Here is a 19,881-nt window from a genome sequence, read left to right on the forward strand (position 1 = left end):
ACAAGAAAACAGGATCTTCAAAAGGCCATTTATCCTAGTTAATGAGAAATTATATCCCACCCCTCTCTGATGTAAAGCAAGAGTTTACAACAGAGGGCATGAAATTTCATTCTATTTCAAATAGCTGTCTTGGTTTGAAAAACAGGTGTCTGCTAAGACAAGCAGGAGCCTCTTTTTGAAACAGAAAATGTAAGCCCCCCTCCTCCAAATTATTATAATTTTGAAATTAAGGGGCTCTCAGGCAAAGATATGGGAATAGGAGTAACAGTTCTTTACTAGGAAAACTAAAATAGAAATACAATATTACAAAGAGCAATCCCAAAAACACTGACAGAGTCAGAATACATCCTGACACCCTGTCAGTCAGTGTGTTGGTAGCAGTCCCATTAAATGGTGGCTGCATCCTCCTGCAGTGACAGAAGTGGCTCAGCTGTAGCAGTGCTCCTGTAGAAGGGTGCAGTTTTCCTCTGAAGGTCCAGAGATGATGTGGAAAGGTTTTCTTCTGGAATTCAGTGGAAAAGGCTGCCTTGGGATTCCAAATCTCAGATTTTATCTAGGTAGGAAATGCTTGGCTCCTCTCCCTGGGTGGAGCATCTCCCAGTGGGATGATGTAATTTTATCAGTCATGCAGTGGGACTTAATGGCCCATTAACAGAGGATATCTCCCTTGAGGAAGGATGGATTGTGGAAAAGATAAAGAACACTTCCTCACCTGGTTTTTAGCAGATGGCCCATTAGAAGAGAATATCTCCCATGCAGATAATAATTCTGGATCTGGTTTCAACAGATGGTGATAGAATACATACTTTTGGTCACATCCTGTATTGCAGCTTAAGACAGTGGCCTAGAGAAGTTGAAGTTCAAGCTACTTATTTGTGGAGTAGTCATATACTCCTGCCTTTGTTTCTATTCTAATGTCTTCTCTTTCTCAGCTTGAACAGGTTTTAATTGAGGATGTGCTTCCTGTACTGAAGGATGACTCTTTGCTTTCTTCCCACCCAATTGTAGTCGATGTGTCATCTCCAGCTGAAATCACCTCTGTGTTTGATGGGATATCCTACAGTAAGGTAGGACTTTTGTGACTTTGGATGTAAAGGACGTGCCAGCTGTGGAGAGGAGTTAAATGTCGGGGGTACTCATTATCAGGACTCCTAATTCACTTGAGCTGTGTCTATGTAGATCTTTGTTCTGGGACATTCCCAACTGCTGTCAGTGATGATGCATTAAAAGCAGCTGTGACAGGAGCAGTGCAGCCAGAGCCTTGTCAGCCACTGCACACCATGCAGGCATGCTCACAGCATGCAGTGATGCAGCCAGAACACTGTCACCAGCCTCTGCCACTGCAATGTTTGGTTTAAAATTAAACTAAACCAGGTACTAATCACATTCCCCTCCCATCACCTCATGCTGATGCAGCCCAGTTATGTCAAGTCTCATAATCCAACACAAGGGCAGAGGAAGCAAGGGCAAATGTCCAGGTATCTTTTCTGTCACTTCTCCATCACACTTGCAGCCAGTATAACTTCTTTTTTGAGGAAGCAAGTCAGGGAACCAAGCAGGGAAAACAGGACTTTTTATCGCAAGTTGCTCACAGTATCCCAGCCACCCAAAAAACTTTAGCAAAGATGGGTTACACCAGCTTCTACTGGTATTGGCCTACCCTGGGAGATAAGTTAGCTCCACACTTCACTGAAAGTTGTGGAGGTCAGGAGTTCATTGGAGTATAGTAGTCTGTAGCCCAGGAGTTGGTAGCAGACACTCCATTAAGTATTTGACAAGATTTTTTGCTCATCCCATCCCAGTCAGTGGCAGTGAGGACCTGTGCCTACAAAGACTCCCTAAGGATCTAACTGGAAGAATACCTTGGGTCTGCCTTAGCAGAGATACACTGGAATGCTGGAGTCATCCAGCCACTGTTGTGAGCAGGGCACACAGAGGCCACTGGCAGGACTTGCCGTGTGGGGTGGCAGCCTGCAGGTCAGCACATGTGGGAAAGTGCTGTGAGGTCCAGAGCATGAGGGACACCACTAGCCGTGCTGAGGATCATCACTTTGAAGACCCAGCCTAGGGGGCTGAGGCCAGCTCATCTCCCTCCATGTCCACTCTGTCCTTAGACAAGCCTTAGACATGGAATAAAGCAGGTGTCTCCCTGTATCTCACCAGGGAGTCTCTTGAGTCAAAGGCCCCAACACTGTTCTCTCCAGTTGTCTTCTGCAGTGTATCAAGAGGCAAGCCCACAGAAGCACAGGAGAAACAGTGTTCCCTATCTGATGCCACAGCATGCTTCCATTGAACACACAAAATTCACCATTATTAAACACTGTTTGTTGTTTTCCCTCCAAGCTCCCATTATCAGCTAAATATAAAGTATATCTATTGCACTGACTTTAGTTTTAGCTGTGCTACAGTCTGAACTGTAGATACTACTTTTATTAGCTAGACTTGATCCATCCATTTCCATCAGTTTTCTGTTTTCAATTGTTAAATCCTCTATCCAACAATACAATCAGTATTTATTGCATGATAAATGCCTCACAGTCAAATCATAAAACATGTAAACCCTGCATTGTGTAACATTGTTTTTTAAATCAAGCTAACAAAAGTCACGAAATATACTGAGCTAAATCAAATACTCTCAATCAAAATGTATTTTAGTGGTGAATTAAGCAAGAGAATACTTTTGCAGGGTCTGTAAAAACAATGGGGAAAAAAAAAGACTAGCTTCTAGTCATCTCTTTGTGCCTAGATAATTGTTACATGAACTCATTTTTTTAAGCAAAAACACTTGAGGACTTGTGCATTGTTTTGGAACAGTTTGCTTGGGATATAATTTGGCTTGGGCTATAATTTGGCTTGAAAGAGAAAGTCTTTGCTTAGATTTAGCTCAAGTTACTGATGGTATTTATATATAAATGCATGACAAAATTAACTTGTTTCTTTTTGGCTTTATTTTGGCTTCTCTTTTGCATTTTTCTTTTAAAAACAATCTTCTCATGATAATATTCATCACTAAACAAATAAAGTCTAATTTGGAATGCTCTCTATTAGTCTTACCAGAACAACCAGAGATCTTATCCAATCCTAAGACCCTAATGAATTGCCTAAGGGAATTGTTGCAGCATATTCTGTACAGCTCCTCTAACTGCTGTGTGGTTGGTAGGGCATTATATGCCTAGGAAAGCTCTACTACAGTAGAGCTGGTGAGAAAAGTATTTTCATCTCATTTCTTTCCCAGTTTAATCATATCTCTTATTTTGAAAGGTTTTATTAAAGTAACAGTGATGTTTTTTGTCTTAAATAAATTCTGTGAGAAATTTTTTCTTGGACCCCCATATTTTTGGAACTTCTCTTCTACAGAAGTTTAGGATTCATCTTCCACATTTCTGCCACAAACAAATCTTATCATGTGCTTGGCAATTACTATGAAATTATGTAGGTGTTGATAAAAGACTCCCCCTTTATGCCCCCATCAGAGAACATCAGCTAGTCAGATTAAGGTCACTTTCCTGACAATACCCAAATAGTTGTAAGAAAGAAAGGTCATTAAAATACTGGCATTCAGTGATTTTTTGTTAGGATGAGTTTTTCTCAAACACACTCCATCATGGACTACAGAGGAATGACAAGAGAGGGGGGAAGAGACATAAAAATAATAGTAGAAGGTGTAAGTGACTAACTATACATTACAATTTTAAGCCAAAGAAGTCTCCACTGTTCCTAAAGGCATGTGTAAGTGTGTATTTCTACTTTTAATATAAATGGGAGGGGATGATTTATAAGAGGTAATATCAGATAAGAAGTGGCTGAGAGACAAAGCTGAGGAACTGGGGTTCCCTAGTGCATGGGATCATGGCCTTATGATCACCACTAATCACTAAGCAGCCTTACGATTACCACTAATGGATATCCATTCTAAATGTCACTGAATTTGTTTTGAACATATCCCATGGCAAACACATCAGATTTCTGTATCAGAAAAGAGTCATCTGCTGACCACTTTGACTCCCCAACAATAGCCTGGAAAGCAGTTTGAGACATATCTGAGACTGTTGAGACTGTTCAAACCATCCCTCTGCCATGACTCATCTAGCCATTATTCTCACACACAAAAATAGAGGAAAAATTATTTACTGAGAATTCAGAGAATATTCTTGTTTTCATGGGACAACTGGATTTTTAAACCATTCATAGCATTAGGCTCTCAACTGCCCCTTGATTTACCTTAGAAAATTAAAACATGCTAATTCCAAAATTGTATTTTGCATCTTAGCACCCCTTTCTTTTTCCCTTCATCATTTTGTGTACACTCTGTTCTTTGTACCACGCGGCTGTTCTATTTCTCTCTTTGTCTTCCTTTTGTTTCTTTCTTCTTTCAACATCCTAATTGTTTGGTTTCTTCCTGTGATGCCCAAGTTAGTAACTTCTCTGATCTCAAGTCTACCCTGCTTCAGAAGCCAGAGCTCTTACACCAGTCTTCAGCAAATCTCATTCTTTATCTTGAGATAGCATACCCATCCTGTAAAGCCCCATACTGGCAGCACCTTAAGAGTTTCCTTCCTGCTGTGTGTTCATCTGAAGTCACTTCCTCTCTCAGGCTGTTCCCCTGACATGGTCCTCAGCTGCCCTCACCCCTATCCGGTTCAACATGAAACCAGGAGCCTTGCTCACACAAACTGGTAGAGGGGCAGGACAGTAACCTACAGCAGCAGGGCTCAAGAGTTCATAGAAAAAAGTGTCTGATCACAACTAAAGACTGATTCTCACATCCAGATAGGCACACTATCCCACAGAGGAAATAGAAAATCCACTTCCTTCGTCTGATGGATGACTTCTATCTTTGCCTTATAAAATACTCATTTCCATGTTGCCTTTTAGATTAATGGAAACCTGTGTTACAGCAGTGTGAATTGACCTTCTCCCCTTTTCCTTCGTCCTCAGGGTGCATCAATCCTCAGAATGATTCAAGACTGGATTACCCCAGACCTCTTCCAGAAAGGCTGTCAGGTAAAGGTGGCACCAAAGCCTGCCAGAAATACAGCCCATCTTCATGTGACACTAGCAAAGCCATTGTTCAAAAAGTGAATATCAGAGATCCTGGTATTGGTAGCAAAAGTACTTAGTGCATTTCAGTACTGAGTGGCAACATGGAGGGGAAGAAGTTCCATGCTGCCACAAAAGCAGGAATGTGAACTGCATAAAGATTTGATAGCCAGACAGTGAGGACCTAAATTCCTGACAGCTTTTAATCGAAAAACCTCCTCTATCCCACTGTTATCCTGTTGTCAACTGGGATTCCCTCATTCCACTGTAAAGTGTATCTGGAGCTTCCTATGGCCAGGATCCTCCAACCCACACAAGGCTGATATGTAGGGACACTCTTAGAGGCATAACCTCATCCATGCCCTGATGTAGGGGCACCCAACCCTAGAAAGTCAAGGGAATAGGGAGAAGAAAAGGGCTATATTGCACAGTTCATAGTTCTTTCTTGTGGAGGAAAAAAGTGGTTATACAAAATTATGGGAGAAAAGAGCTGGCACAGAAGGAAAAAGGTTGCCTGTCCTTTATTCTGTACAGACATTGGTAACAAGAGTTACAGTGCAAGCTTACCACATTTGTTTTTGCTTCCCTCTCTCATAAAGAGCACATTTATGGGCTGCTACAAGATAGTTGTATTTTCCTGTACTTCCCCTTTCACATGAGAATCAGAAGAGTTACTCAAGATGGCAAAATACAGCCACCTTGTCCCCGAGAGCCCAACCCTTCCCCGCTGCTCAGAGCCTTCCAGAGCACTAACGTAGGCAGCTGTGGCCAACAGCGAAACAAACAGCACCATCTACCGACTGAACATCACCAGGAGCAGCTGATAGGGTAGGAAAACACCCGCCAAGCAGCCGGGGAAGACACAGGATGTGAATAAGATTTAGGTGTTGCAAACTCTTTGCTGTACACTATTGCTCCTTGTAACAATCACGATCAAAACTTAGAGGTGGCTACAATTTCCTACTTCCACTCTAAGTCCACAGGTAGTGAAATCTTATTAAATATCTTCCTCCTGCTAAACAGCCTCTTATATTAGTCAGAAATTTGCAACAAGGTATAGTGGTGTCCCTTTAAACAAAACACAAAGAACTCTTCAAGTACAAATTTATTTCTTACTAACAAGTCACTCTGGAAAATGCTGACTTTTGGTGTTATGGGATGCATTGGACAGCAAAGGAATTACATCACCTGAATACTGATCCATTTAATCTCCCATTAATGTGTGCATACTCTGTGCAACTGAGAGGTACTCTATGTGTCCCTGTGAATATGTGTATTGTTTTCATAGGCAAAGAAGAAACACTAGTAGTATTTTCAGTCTCCCATCTCCCTCTAGGCGTATTTGAAGAAACACCATTTCCAGAATGCCAAGACACAACAATTTTGGGAAGCTCTGGAAGAGGTATATTTTGCATCCACCCAAACCCTTGCTAATAAATGTTTAATATCTCACCCCCCGATTTCAGTTTCTCAAACTTTTCATATTCTGTAGTTCTTTTGTCAATGAGAGATCACAAGTTAGGCAGCCCTCCAGTATATTTTTTTTCTATTTTTTTTTTTTTTTTATAAGGCTGTGGGAGTGGAATAAGAAACAAGAAAGGAGGCCTTGCTAACAACCTGCTACTGAAACATTCCCTCTCCAACTCAAACTTATTTCATGTGTCAAAACACTTCTCATCCACCACACACATACACCCCATACTGTCTCTTTTCTCTCTCCAGATTCACATGTTTGAAAGTTTTCAGTAGTATCAATTCCCAAGTAATTTTGGTGCTTATCTCCCTCTCTAGATTCTGAGTCCCAGTTGGGACTTTCCTGTTCCATGAGGCTGGATTATTTTTCTCCATCTATCTCATTGCCAGGTTCTACCCTGATATTATTTCCTTTTCTTCCAACCCTGTGGACACACACAGAGCCCAAATTTTGTGTCTCTTTTCTAGTTTTGGTCTTCTCCTTGCTCCCAGACTTCTTCCTACTCAGCAGAACTTCCTACTTTCTCTCTCTAGTGCTTTGCATCTTCACATCATCTATCTCATCTGGAGAAGGAAACACTAGAAGTGACCCTAGCTCACTCCCCTCACAGGTGGCATTCTGGGGAGGAAGTGATAGGTTTCTCCAGCTCTAGTTCCTAGGAAAGATGTTCAGGGGTCACAGAATGAATTGGTGCAGCTGCTGGTGGTTCTTCCTTCACATTAAAAACATGACACACTGCAAAGAGGCTTCTGGCTTTAAAAATCCCCATGTCCTTTCTGTCCTGTTCAGCTTTTCTGTAAGAAAAAAAATGGAGTGATCTTAGAGCATGCAAGGGGCCTCAAAGATTCCTCACTATTTCTTATCCAAGATACTGGCCAGTCTCCTGCCTACACATTTCTCATTTCTTCTGTGGGTATTCAAGTTTCCAAATAATTTCTTTCTTCAATGACAGGCATCATAAAAGGATTTAATGGAGGAATATTTTGTTCTGAACATGCTCTTTCCTCTGCCCCTTTCTGCTCTTCTTTTTCTTAATACCAGAGATACTTTCCTTCCTCTTACGACTGAATTTCCATTTTCACTCCAACCTTCTTCCATCCTTCATAGGCAAGTAATAAACCTGTGAAGGAAGTAATGGACACATGGACTAGGCAGATGGGCTACCCTGTTTTGGAGATGGGAGATAATTTAGTATTCACACAGAAACGTTTTCTTTTGGATCCCAATGCAAACGCTTCTCATCCTCCTTCTGATCTTGGGTAAGTTCCTACTGCAAATGTTGATTCAAACCAAGTAGAAACTAAGTAGAATGTACCTCATCAAGTGCATTTACAAAAACAAGTTAACACAAAACCCCAAATTAACCAAAAAAAAAAAAAAAAAAGAAACCAACCAAACAAAAAACACAAATAGACAAACAAACCCAAAAAACCTGCATGGGTTTTCTCTTGGGAAACACAGTATCTCTCTAAATTCCATAGTAATAAGCTTCAAAAAAGAACTAGTAAAACTAAAATTGTATAAATCTTTTGAGATATTTTGTTTAGGAGATACAAAACAATAAATTTTTTTCCTGGAGGTAGGAAGAGACAACATAACCTTAATTTTATTTATTTTCTGGAATTTGGTGACCATTTACTTAACCCAGGGTTATAAAGATGACATATATTTTCCTATAGCATTTGTCACCAAGAAGAAATCTCCCTGGGATGAACTATAATATACTAATATGGAATATTATTAAACAGCAGTTGACTGCTCAAAAGGGCTTAATAACTTTAGCAGCCCTATGCCAATGGCTGACATTACGCTCACAGCATGCTCTGCTGTCTCATGTCCCTGACTGGGGCACAGTCTTGGTCACAGTCTTGGTCAGTCTTGGCTCCATTCCTGTCCAAATTTCTCATCTTTGTGCTGGGCATGCCCTGGACTGAGGAATCTGCACCTACCTAATAAAGGTATACAAGGAGCAAGAAGTAAGTTTGCATTTGCCACCCAGTGTTTTATAATAAAGGAATTAGAATTGTCTTGGAGAAGAAAAATAGGCTGGAAAAGGCGAGAGATCCTATTAACTGTATCACAGTGGTTGCTTAAACTCTTTCATTTTTTCAATCTGTAAAAAAACTTGTGTAACACTTAAACGTTTATTGCAAGTCAGCATTGCGAAGATTAACTAGTGTCTGCACAAAGCCCTAGACACATCAGCATTAACACTGACACCAGTTAGTAACATATCATCATATATTACTAAATTATTTGCTTTGTATCCTGCTAGAATTTTGCCTGACATATTTAGTAAATGTATATGTTCGTAAGCACAAGTCTGCTTCATTAAAAAAGATGTAAGCACTAAAATAAACAAAAAAAAAAGACATATTGGAAGGAGTTTTTAATCATTAGGCTTCAAATGTAATGTGATTTTCTTTCTCATTAAATAATTTCAGTTATAAATGGAATATACCAGTCAAATGGAGGTTTGGCAATTCATCATATTATACTTTCTACAACGCATCAAGTTCTACAGGTAAACATCTTCTCTTTTAAGGATAATGAATGGATAAAACTTTTCAATATCTTTTGCAAAAAACAAACCACAGAATGAACTTTCATGCTTTTTAGTTTTCAGATCTGGGAGCTAGCACACAGCTTGGTTGTACTGTAGTTACTAGTAATTTCAGTGATAAGATTACTATTTCCCCTGTACAAACATTGTGTCAATTTAGGCTCAGTTTCAGTATAGTGCTTAAGAATCTGTTTAAATACAGTCCTATTCAAATAAACATCTATGCATACTCTTAATTATAATGTACTAAAATCAATTTGGCTTAGAAATGGCCATTGTCCAGTTCAAGAAAAGAGAAGTAGAAGGCTGATGAATGCTTCTGTGGCATGGTAAACTGGGAATGTGAGCTCAATTAAAGAAAAAGAACCACAGATCACTAATGACCTTTTCTAATGCTTATTTCAGAACTGAGAAAATTCCTACTTTTTTTTTAATCATTGTTCTATTATGCAGTCAAATCTGAACTTCTTGTTCTACACCTCCAGTGGACAAAAATGTGGGGGAAAATTACTACTTTTTTCAGATTTTAAATTATATCCAATTGAATTTCAGAAATATTACAAACAGCTAAGCTTTTCTTGTACTTGTTTGTTACCCATTTTAAATGCAATTTTTGTTCTGGTTTTTTTGTTGGGTTTTTTTTGGTTTTTTTTTTTGGTTTTTTTTTTTTTGGTTTTTTTTTTTTTTTGTTTGTTTGTTTTGGTTTGGTTTGGTTTGGTTTGGTTTGGTTTGGTTTGGTTTGGTTTGGTTTTTTTTTTTTTTTTTTTTTTGTTTTGTTTTTTTTTTTTTTTTGTTTTTTTTTTTTTCGTTTGTTTGTTTGTTTTTTGTTTGTTTTTTTACCTGGCTGCTTTTAGTATCCATGCAAAAGCAAACAAAAAATACTTTGTGTCATGATACAAGTCAGAAGTTGACACAAATAAATTTTCTTTCTCTGGTTTCCACATGATATGAGGGCTATAATAGCAAGGGGCTATTAAATTCACAAAGACTGCAAAGTCATGACCAGGTGCTTACTTCTATATCCACAAAATTTCTGTTTTGCAGGGCAAACAGCAACTGTAGGGAAAAATCTCTTCAGAAATACTTTGTATGTATCATCCAAACAGAAATGTGCTTTAACTATAACCACCCTCAAACCATAGATTGAAGATGACTGTTTTCAATGGGAAATAGAAAAAATTTCATATGTAGCATCACCAACTGGACCAGGCCAAGCTTCTGAGAAAGGAACATTTTTCAATAATTCATTTTAAATAGAAAAAATCCTTAAGCATGAGTACTTGCATGAAGTCTCAGCTATTTTGTAAATCTTTTATCAATAGCTACAAAAATAGCATCAAAGAAGAGTGCAGGAAAGAAAAGTTAGTCACTTGAAACAAACTGAAAAATTAAACTAATGGAGGATAAAATACAAGAACTTTAATAGAGCACATGAGGATGAAAAACATTTAAAAATATTTATTTGCAAGAACTACTTCTTTGCAATTTTTTTACTTCTTATAATTATACTAAAACTCACCATCCTTACCCTACTCACAATGATCTCTATTTCAAATTTAACAAACTAGCTAGCCCAAGTAATTACCACAATTCATTGTTCTAAGACAAGTGCTGGCATTCCTCAAAATCTGAAATAACTCATCTTTACTCAGAGCCATTTAGAAATAAATAAAGAAATAAATGAAATTAATTATTTTGATATCCATTAAAACCAAATAATACTTTTGGAGTCAAGGAATCACCAGTGAGTTTCACATCATATCAGGTGTGCTAACGGATCAATGTTTGTTTTGTAGGAATTACAATACCAGCTCCTACTGATGCTTTTCTGAAGGTTAATCCAGACCACATTGGATTCTTTCGGGTGAATTATGATAGTCAAAACTGGGCCAGGTTCAGCAGTCTCCTGATCCAAAACCACACAGTGAGTGTTGTAATGTCTAACATCTGGTGGGTCTCCTAGAAGAGTTCTATAGGCTGGGGGGTTTCTGCAAATAATCTGTATATTCTTGATCCCTCTTTTCCTCTTTTCATACAGGATTTTTCAACTGCTGATCGTGCAGGGATTTTGGATGACGCTTTTTCTTTAGCAAGGTAAACTAATTCTCTGCAGAGATTTCAACACAAGTTTTTCACTTTCTGTTGACTAATAATTAGAATTCACACAACGCAGGTGGTTGAAAGAAATTTTCTGACATTGGTACAAGGTTTAATTCTTTGTTGCTTTATCTTGTCCTCCAAAAGGAGTGCATTTAAGTATGCATTTTCAACTTGTATTATGAATGCAATCAAGAGAAATGCTCCCTTTCAGTACCAGGGCAAGAAAAAAGCAGGCTTTAATCGCACAGGTCTTAGAAAGGAGGTGTTTTCTCCATATAATTAACAATAATAGAAGCACTTCAGAAGAAGTTAGGTATCCAGAAAAGTAGATGCATGCCTACAATGCTTACCAAGGCATTGAATAGCTACCACCTCAGCTAGTAGTTTGTTTAGAAACTTGATTGGAAACTTCTAGCTCTTGTGCCCAACCATGCTGACACAGATAAATTTTAGGCAATCCGTGACAGCCTCTAAGTTTAAGTCTCCTCAGTCTTCCAGGATGTCTCCAACCAGCAATTCCTTTATTTTTTGTGATACTAATGTAGTCAGTTAAGGACTGCCCACTTCTAGGCACACTGGGCTGCTGCACAATGCTTGCAGTCTTCTCACAATGGCACAATTCCTTTAGGTTAGGCATTGATCAACAGTGATCCTTGGTTATCTCTTTGAAAAACACCTTTCAAGTTACATTCCAGACTACTTTCTCCCTCACAAACTTTACTATTTCATGCCTTCTAAAGTAAATAGTAAACCTAGTATCTTTGAAGAAGCAAGTGCTTCAAATTCATTAAAATAACAGAAGTTATGTTTTCTTCTTCCACAGACCTGGACTTGTGGATTACTCTGTTCCACTGGACCTCACACTATACCTAAGAAACGAAACAGAGTATTTACCTTGGCATAGAGCTATATCAGCTGTAACTTACCTTGCAAACATGCTTGAAGATGATCAAAATATCTATCCCTTGTTTCAGGTGATGAAGCAAAATAAAAGCCAATCCATCTTGGGACCACTGAATCTGATAATTCAGAATCTCCAGCAAAAATAATACTGAAATTCAAGTGATTTTCAGTGTTGCTGAACTATTAATATTTACTTTTCATTACTGTTCTCTTAAAAAAACCCTCTAAACACTGCTTAGTAGTGGTATCTGAATTACTTGGATTCTGCATTCAGGACCATGCACTTGGAGAAAAGAAATTATGCTTAATTATTTTTATTATCTGTCACCATAAGGCATGTTACAGATATTTATTAGTCAAGGCTGTCCTGCATTCAATAAAGAAGTGTGTATAGGGCAGCAAAATCTCAGACACCTGTCCTCAGCACAAAGGACAGCTATATCTCTATGTGGCAATGAGTAGGTTTGTTAGTTGACCTAAAACACTGAACATGATTTAATGGCCACTAAAGTAAGTATGTCCTGGACTCTCTATCATCTCTGGAAAGGAACTGTGGCAGTGTGTCCTTGCTGTACTCCAGCCTTCATTTGGGAGTACAGACAAGGTTGGAGAGAAGCAGGTTGGCTTTGTCCTATCAGGATATCTGTATTGCAAGCATTCAGACTTGGCATGCTCTGGGGATCTGGGAAGATTGTGTGTGTGCCTGTTCGTGTTACTTTTCATTCAAAAGATGCTAGTTCTGAGAAAAAAATGAAGGAGAATAAACTATGAAATTAAATATATTATTATTTAAAGAAATCTACACATGTAACCAACATGCTTTTTCTACCTCAGACATACTTTCGCGATCTGGTAAAACCAACTGTGGATCAACTGCTCTGGGAGGATTCTGGAGACCATTTGCAGAAGTGGGACAATTTTTATTTTTTCCTTCTCATATTATTGATGCATTCAAAGAATAGTTAGCAGTAGGAAAATATCTCTCTCTCTCTCTTTCTCCAAGGCTTCTTCGTGCATCTGTTCTAGACTTTTCCTGCAGTATGAATGACCCAGAATCTTTGAGAAACGCTTCTGAACTCTTCAATAGATGGTTACAAGGAGAAACGTGAGTGCTCACATCCTTTGTGGTTTGTGAAGAACATAGCATGTGACTGGGTCACTGATCTCAAGTAGGAAAGAGGGAAGAATATTTAAGGACTGTTTCTTTATTTTAGTATTGCTGCAAATCTCCGACTTATAGTATATCGCTATGGGATGCAGAACTCAGGCAATGAGACATCATGGAATTACATGTTCAAGAAATACCAAGAAACTTCATTAGCCCAAGAAAAAGAAAAGCTGCTATATGGCCTGGCATCAGTGAGGAACATCACCCTTTTGGACAGGTGATTTAAACAAACACAGATTTCTCTTTTCCTACAAAAGCAACGGGTCATGTTTGCTCATTCCCCTCTTCCTCTCTTCTGTGCTGTCATTTTGGTCAGATTAGAGCATAAGGAGTGCAATACATTTTTAAGACCAGTTATCTAACATGCCCCTTCAAGACTGTACTACAGCAGGAAAAAAGCCTTGTTGTTTTAGTGGAAAGATACTGAAGATATAGTAGTTGCTGCACACAATCAACTACCTTCAGGTCTTCCAACAGTGCATTCACCCTGTGCAAATTTAGTTGCTTACTGTTTAAACATCAGGAGTAAATTAGTTTTCATCCATTTCCTCTTTAAAAAGTGAAGAGAGGCCAGACCTACAAAGCACTGCTTTTCCCAGACCAGGAAAGGGGCTTAAAATCAATGGGAAAAGCTGCTTTTGGGTGTTGTCAGTCGCCCTCCATTGGCTCCAGTTTGCTTAGCCTAGATGTCTACCTTCTAACCAGCTAAAATTAGGCAAACAGCCTTGAGCAATTGTTATTAACAGTCCTATGAAGGCATCCACATGAACTTGCAATGCTCCCTGAGGTGCTGTGCTGCAGTGCTCAAGCTAATGCAAAAAATATTGAATTCATGCTGCCTTGGCAATGATAAGGAGTCTGGATGCTGCCCCAGACTGGTCCAGCAGACTGTCGGACTGGGCAAGTATCTCACCAGGCTGTCACCCTGTGCATAGGCACACCAGCTACTTTAGGCTTATCTGATAACTTTGCATGTTGTATCATGTAGGACCCGTGCAAGTAAACATCTACACCAGGGCCATTCACCACTGTATTGTATCTAAATACTGTAACATGGAGCAACTTCTGCTTGAAAGAGTTCCAAGTTTAAAGGAGGTGAAACAAGGAAGTTTAGGAGATTCAGGAAGAGTAAATATAAGAATTAGAGTAATTGAAATAATGGTAGGAAGCACCTGCATTCCTAAATTCTTGTGACCACAAATGTCGTAATCTAAAACCATTAAATAGCTAATGGCTGAAATTATTAAGACATGAACTAATTAGCTAGATTAGCCTGTATTTGCAGAAAATAAAAAATCCCTCCTAAAGCAGGGAAAGCTTGTCTCTTAACCTACTATTAAAATAACAAGCAAAGAGGGAAGAGCAAACAGATTGAACAAAATTGTCCATTACATATAGGGAAAAAGAAGACAATCCTTAATCCCAACACACAACAGCTTGGAAAGGTGTTCTTCTGCAGCTACGCCTGTGAATCCATGACCATGCTACTCATCTCCCTGAAAACATGTGTTCTTCACCCTGTCAGTCAAAACCATCTGTGCCATAACTGGAAGTATGACTGCAGCACTTGCAGGCATGCTCAGTCCAAATTAATTTAAATTTTATATGGATAAAAGTTTCCAAACAAACAGCACAGATGTCAATGTAAGCAAGCTACCTGGGCATGTATTAATGGTCCCTGTGAGATCTTTAAAGTCTGGACAAATACTTTTTTGGTGCTTGGCTGAACTACTAACTGATCAGTTTTGTTTTCTCTACTGCATTAAAATATAGGAATAATAAAATGGGGTTTGGCTATTTTCAAGTCGGGACATAAATTCTGCCTACTTTGCAAAAGAGATTCCTAACTAAGATTTCTTTCAATACAATTATCTCTTGACACAGTTATGTTTTAGATCTGGGTACTTTACCTTTAAAATGCTGTAGGAAAAAAATAAATTCCTGTTTGGAAATGGGTCTCATTGATTCTTATGGCATTTCCCTTAGATATCTGAAATATATTTACAACACCAGCCTCATCAAAAGCCAAGATGTGTTCACAGTCCTGAGATACATCTCATATAACACCTATGGGAAAACGATGGCCTGGGACTGGATACGACTGAACTGGGAGTACTTAGTTGACAGGTACTGTCCTGAACTCATGGGAAACTACATCTGCCTGTAAATCTTGCTACATACCATATTTTTCTGTTTTTCCACTGTACAGCTATAATCAGTGGCCTCTGCAAAATGAAAACTGAAAGCTTATTCAACACAATTATATCCATTTGCTGTTGAACAAGTACTTTGTTGCTAACTTGAAAACCATTCTTTCCCTAAATGATCACTACCAGTAAATGGTGATAAAGGAGACAAAGTTTTACCAAGGCCACAGAAATCTGGTTATTGCACGGAAATTAGTGAATCAAGTCTCCACTCTTGTGACTGATTTCATACTAAGAAGTATACAGAGTATAAAATCAGGTTTTTTAAAAAAATTTATTCTAATGGTAACAGCAAGCAGCAGACATACAGATGAGAAATGGAAGTAATAGCAAACCTTGTAGTTTTTCTCCTCACTATTTAAGTGACTTCTCTCTCCTTCCATCTCCTTTCTAAGTGCTTAGTGAGAGCACAGAAGGAAAGCACACCTGCAAACCTAAAGTTGTGAACGGGGCAGTTTTTGTATTGCCAAGCAGCAATATTCCTAACTTCCAGCCTGAAACAATCAGTAATTACTTTACAAAAAAGATTCCACCCTAAGAGATTGCTCCATTAGTAAACATATGTAAGAACAGCTCAGAGATTACACAGGGGTGCTATTTTTCAACTATTTTTAAAAATGCTGAAATTTGAGTGTATCTTCTTTAATGTAACACAATTAGAAGTTTAAGCTTCAGATAATTATGGTTTTGCATCAAACATCATTTATCAAATTGTTTTTCTAGATTCACTATAAATGACAGAACCCTTGGTCGAATAGTAACTATTACGCAAACCTTCAACACTGAGCTCCAGCTTTGGCAGGTATGGTGACATCAATTCTCTTGGGTTTAAGTCAATATATTTAACAATCTTCTGGCAGGAAACTTAATTTTTTTGTCCTCTAAATGCTTAAAGCAGCAGGAGTTAACTGTAAAACTATTCCAGTGCTACTAGCATGAGCTTATGGATCTCTCCCAGTCAGAATTACCCCTGACCGTGTCTTCACATCAATTCTTTTTCTCTTTACCAGATGGAAAATTTCTTCGAAAAATATCCTAATGCTGGGGCAGGAGAAATGCCCAGGAGTCAGTCATTGGAGCAAGTGAAGAGCAACATTGAATGGCTAAAAGAAAACAAGAAGGAAATACAAACATGGATTCAAAGTCATATTTTGTGAAAAAGAAGAGGCACTCAGATCTTCGAAGATGTTTAGCAACGTGGATTTCTCAGCTAGATACCTTAGAGGACTAAGACCTAATATTTTTTTCTACAAACACTCAGAAGACCACTGCCAGAGCAATGTTTGTGTAGCTGCTTAGCAGGAATAGCTTTATATGTTGAGAACTGAATTTGCCTGAACAAACAGCACAAAGGTTTAAAGCCACTCAAGGCAGAAGTGATGGCAGAACTGGAGGCCTTGCTGATCACTCTGGTCTCACGCCTTATGCACACCACTCTCCAAAGCTACTTCTTGTTTTGCACAGAAGTATATCTAGTACACTCAGGGATTCCTTTCCAAGTGCACCTCATAGGAGCTTTCTCCTGAAGGAAAGGGAATTAAAACAGTAGTTTTGACAGTGTCTGAAAATCATCCCCTGTATTTATAGCTGTAGGAATTCTTCGACTGGGATTTAGGTTTGCTTTCTGATACTACAGAAAGGCCAGTTAAGCTTTCCTCTCAACTGATTTTTGAAGTTTAACTACCAGTACAGAAGGGATCAATATTATCAACTTCTTTTTCAATGTTATTAGATGGGATTCTGTAGCTTAGGGTAGGGGTTGTCTTGGTCACTTCTGTCTTTATTTCTAAATCTTAAAAAAAAAAAAAAAAAAAAAAAAAAAAAAAAGAGTGAGAACTTGTGGCAGCCAATACTGAAAACAAGACATGCTTTACTTACTGTTTCTTTTCTTATAGAAAAATAAAATTTAAAATCTACATGAAATCTCAGTGTCTTTCTAATGAAGTGTTTCACAGCTGTACTTACATAACAGCTTCAGTGACTTCTGAGGGGGGAGAAATCTATTAACTCCTCTAAGAAAACACAGAAAAAGTGGCAAATGCACCCAGAGGGATCAGATGACTCCCACTGCTGCAATTGAGTCTATTTCAGGAATACTGACAGCAAAGAAAGAATTCTCAGCCCCAAGTCCCTCTGCCCTTGTGATGCTAGAGAAAGTATCAGGGCTACTCTGCCTGTCTCTGCCAAGCTGGAAGCTGGGGGGCTTTGGAGTTCCCAGATTTCCATGTGCTGTGCCCTGGCACTGGACAAGCAGCAAATGTGAGCACCTCCTTGCCTTCTTCCTGGTCTCCTGGGCAGAGACCAGAACCAGCTAGAGTCAATGCCTGTCCAGATGTCCTGGGAGCAGAATCATAGAACACCTCATAGTAGGAAGCCCTGGGAGATTCCATGCACAGCTGTCAAGAAACCTGCAGTTGTATCAGAAGACAGAAGCATGGAAAAACACTCCTCTTACCTTCATCCTGCAACGCTATTCAAAGGGAAGAGGAGATGACTGTAAGGAAATTTCAGTACAGGTGATGTGCTTGCCTCTGAGGACTCCAGAACAACTTACACAGTCCCAGATGGAAACACTTTACTTGACTTCCACACTTCATTTTGGGCCTCTCTCTAGACCCCAAATAGCTGTGACAAGCCCAGACAAATCTGGTGACAAAGTCACTTGCCCTGTTGTGCTGGTTTGGGCTGGGATAGAGTTAATTTTCTTCACAGTAGCTGGTGTGAGCTATGTTTTCCATTTGTACTGGAAACAGTATTGATAAAACAGGGATGTTTTCATTACTGTCAAGCAAAGCTTACAGTGTCAGGACCTTTTCTGCCTCTTGCACCACCCTACCAACAAGGAGACTGAATGTCCATAAACTGGGAGGGCACAGAGCTGAGACAGCTGATCCCATTTCAGCCATGGGATATTCCATACCATAGGGCATCATGCTCAGCATACAAAGATGGAGGGGAGAAGAAGGAAGGGAGGGACATTCAGAGTGGTGGTGTTTGTGTTCCCAAGTAACTATTATGTGTGATGGAGTTCTGCTTTCATAGGGATGGCTGAACACCTGCCAGCTCATGGGAAGTGGTGAAGGAATTCCTTGTTTTTCTTTACTTGCATTCACTGCTTTTGCTTTAATTATTAAACTATCATTATCTTAACCATGAGTTTTCTTGTTTTCACATGCTCAATTCTCTCCCCCATCCCACCGAGAAGGAGCGAGTGAGTGGCTGTGTGAGGCTGAGATGCCAGCTGGGATTAAAACACAAGACCTGCCAAAGGAAAATTCCAGTCATTTGCCTCCTGTAAACAAAACATGGCAGAATTTTGACTTACAGTGGTTACAGCTTGCTAGAAACACCAGTTGCTCTTCAAGGTGAGGAGGTGGCAAAGGGCCAGGCAATTCCTTTCAGTTTTTCTTGTTGCTTAGATTCACACACAGCTGCCCATACCCAAAACTACCAGCAGCAGACAGGGAGCAGATTGTCCTTGGGCAGTTGCTAGCTCAGTACAACATATGACAACTCAGCTTCACTATTTTACACTTTTGATGAACTGAAGGAGTGGAAGCCAAACAAAAACTCTTTTAGTTTCAAGGTCACAAACAGGTTTGGTAGCATCACACAGTAATGCCATCAGCAGTTGGTATCACTTTGACTATCTACAGTACAACTATCTCTGAAATTTTTTCTGTGTACAGAATGTTTTGATTGAAGGTTTTTCATTTCAGCTGGCCATGATGTTCAACATTGCAAAACCAATAGGAGGATATCCAAGCACATAGCTCAGTCATTTTCCCTTTAAGAGACAATTTAATGAAATTTTGGAAAAAGTAACTGATTTTATTATTCATACATCTCTGCCACAAGTTGCTGCAGAAAGAGAAGTATGATTATTATGGGAATGGTACAAGATCAAGAAGTTACTTTAAGATATTTTATCCCTTGTTACATATAGTTCCAACTACAATCAAGTGCGACCAGCCTGGCCAACTTTGTCAGCTTCAGTAGTAGGCTTTCATCAAGGAAAACACAGAAAGTAATGAAGATTTTCTATGATGCTGGAAAGCTACAGCGAAAGCAGCCTTCATCCAAATCATACAGACAATACCACTGTTTCAGAAAAGACACACAGCAGTACCATTGTGTATGACTGTAGTAGAAAGAATAAAAAAGGTCAGAGAGAGAGGACAGAAACATATCACTAAAGCACGGAGAGAAAGAGAAGCCAAGGACAAGCCTGAACAACTACTGAGCTTATGATCCTGGGTGAATGGGGGAGAGAAGGAGATTTAAAGAGTGAACCAAGCAATTGCCACCTGTCATTTGATTCTCATTCTGTTCAGGAAGTTGTGATCAATTGCATCTTTTGTGCCTGGGCCACACTGGACCAGAATGAGTTCTGAGTAGTGGTCAGATAGTTTTTATGTTACAGAAA

The 19,881-nt window shown here is 39.1% G+C and overlaps 1 protein-coding gene across 1 annotated transcript in view; it reads left to right on the forward strand.

Annotated features, from left to right (window-relative positions):
• The window catches only part of ENPEP (glutamyl aminopeptidase), a 34,110-nt gene extending 17,440 nt beyond the window's left edge, over positions 1-16,670 (forward strand). Inside the window, exons 7-20 of the mRNA XM_056490352.1 lie at positions 933-1,067; positions 4,939-5,004; positions 6,377-6,442; positions 7,622-7,773; positions 8,959-9,038; positions 10,874-11,001; positions 11,116-11,171; positions 12,001-12,151; positions 12,915-12,988; positions 13,084-13,185; positions 13,295-13,465; positions 15,235-15,375; positions 16,179-16,257; positions 16,466-16,670. Of these exons, the coding sequence (XP_056346327.1) occupies positions 933-1,067; positions 4,939-5,004; positions 6,377-6,442; positions 7,622-7,773; positions 8,959-9,038; positions 10,874-11,001; positions 11,116-11,171; positions 12,001-12,151; positions 12,915-12,988; positions 13,084-13,185; positions 13,295-13,465; positions 15,235-15,375; positions 16,179-16,257; positions 16,466-16,612 (1,548 nt within the window). The 3' untranslated portion in view covers positions 16,613-16,670. The remainder of the gene's footprint in view (positions 1-932; positions 1,068-4,938; positions 5,005-6,376; positions 6,443-7,621; positions 7,774-8,958; positions 9,039-10,873; positions 11,002-11,115; positions 11,172-12,000; positions 12,152-12,914; positions 12,989-13,083; positions 13,186-13,294; positions 13,466-15,234; positions 15,376-16,178; positions 16,258-16,465) is intronic.
• Positions 16,671-19,881: the final 3,211 nt, after the last annotated feature.

Source organism: Oenanthe melanoleuca, chromosome 4 (assembly GCF_029582105.1).
Source record: "Oenanthe melanoleuca isolate GR-GAL-2019-014 chromosome 4, OMel1.0, whole genome shotgun sequence".
Lineage (NCBI taxonomy): Eukaryota > Metazoa > Chordata > Aves > Passeriformes > Muscicapidae > Oenanthe > Oenanthe melanoleuca.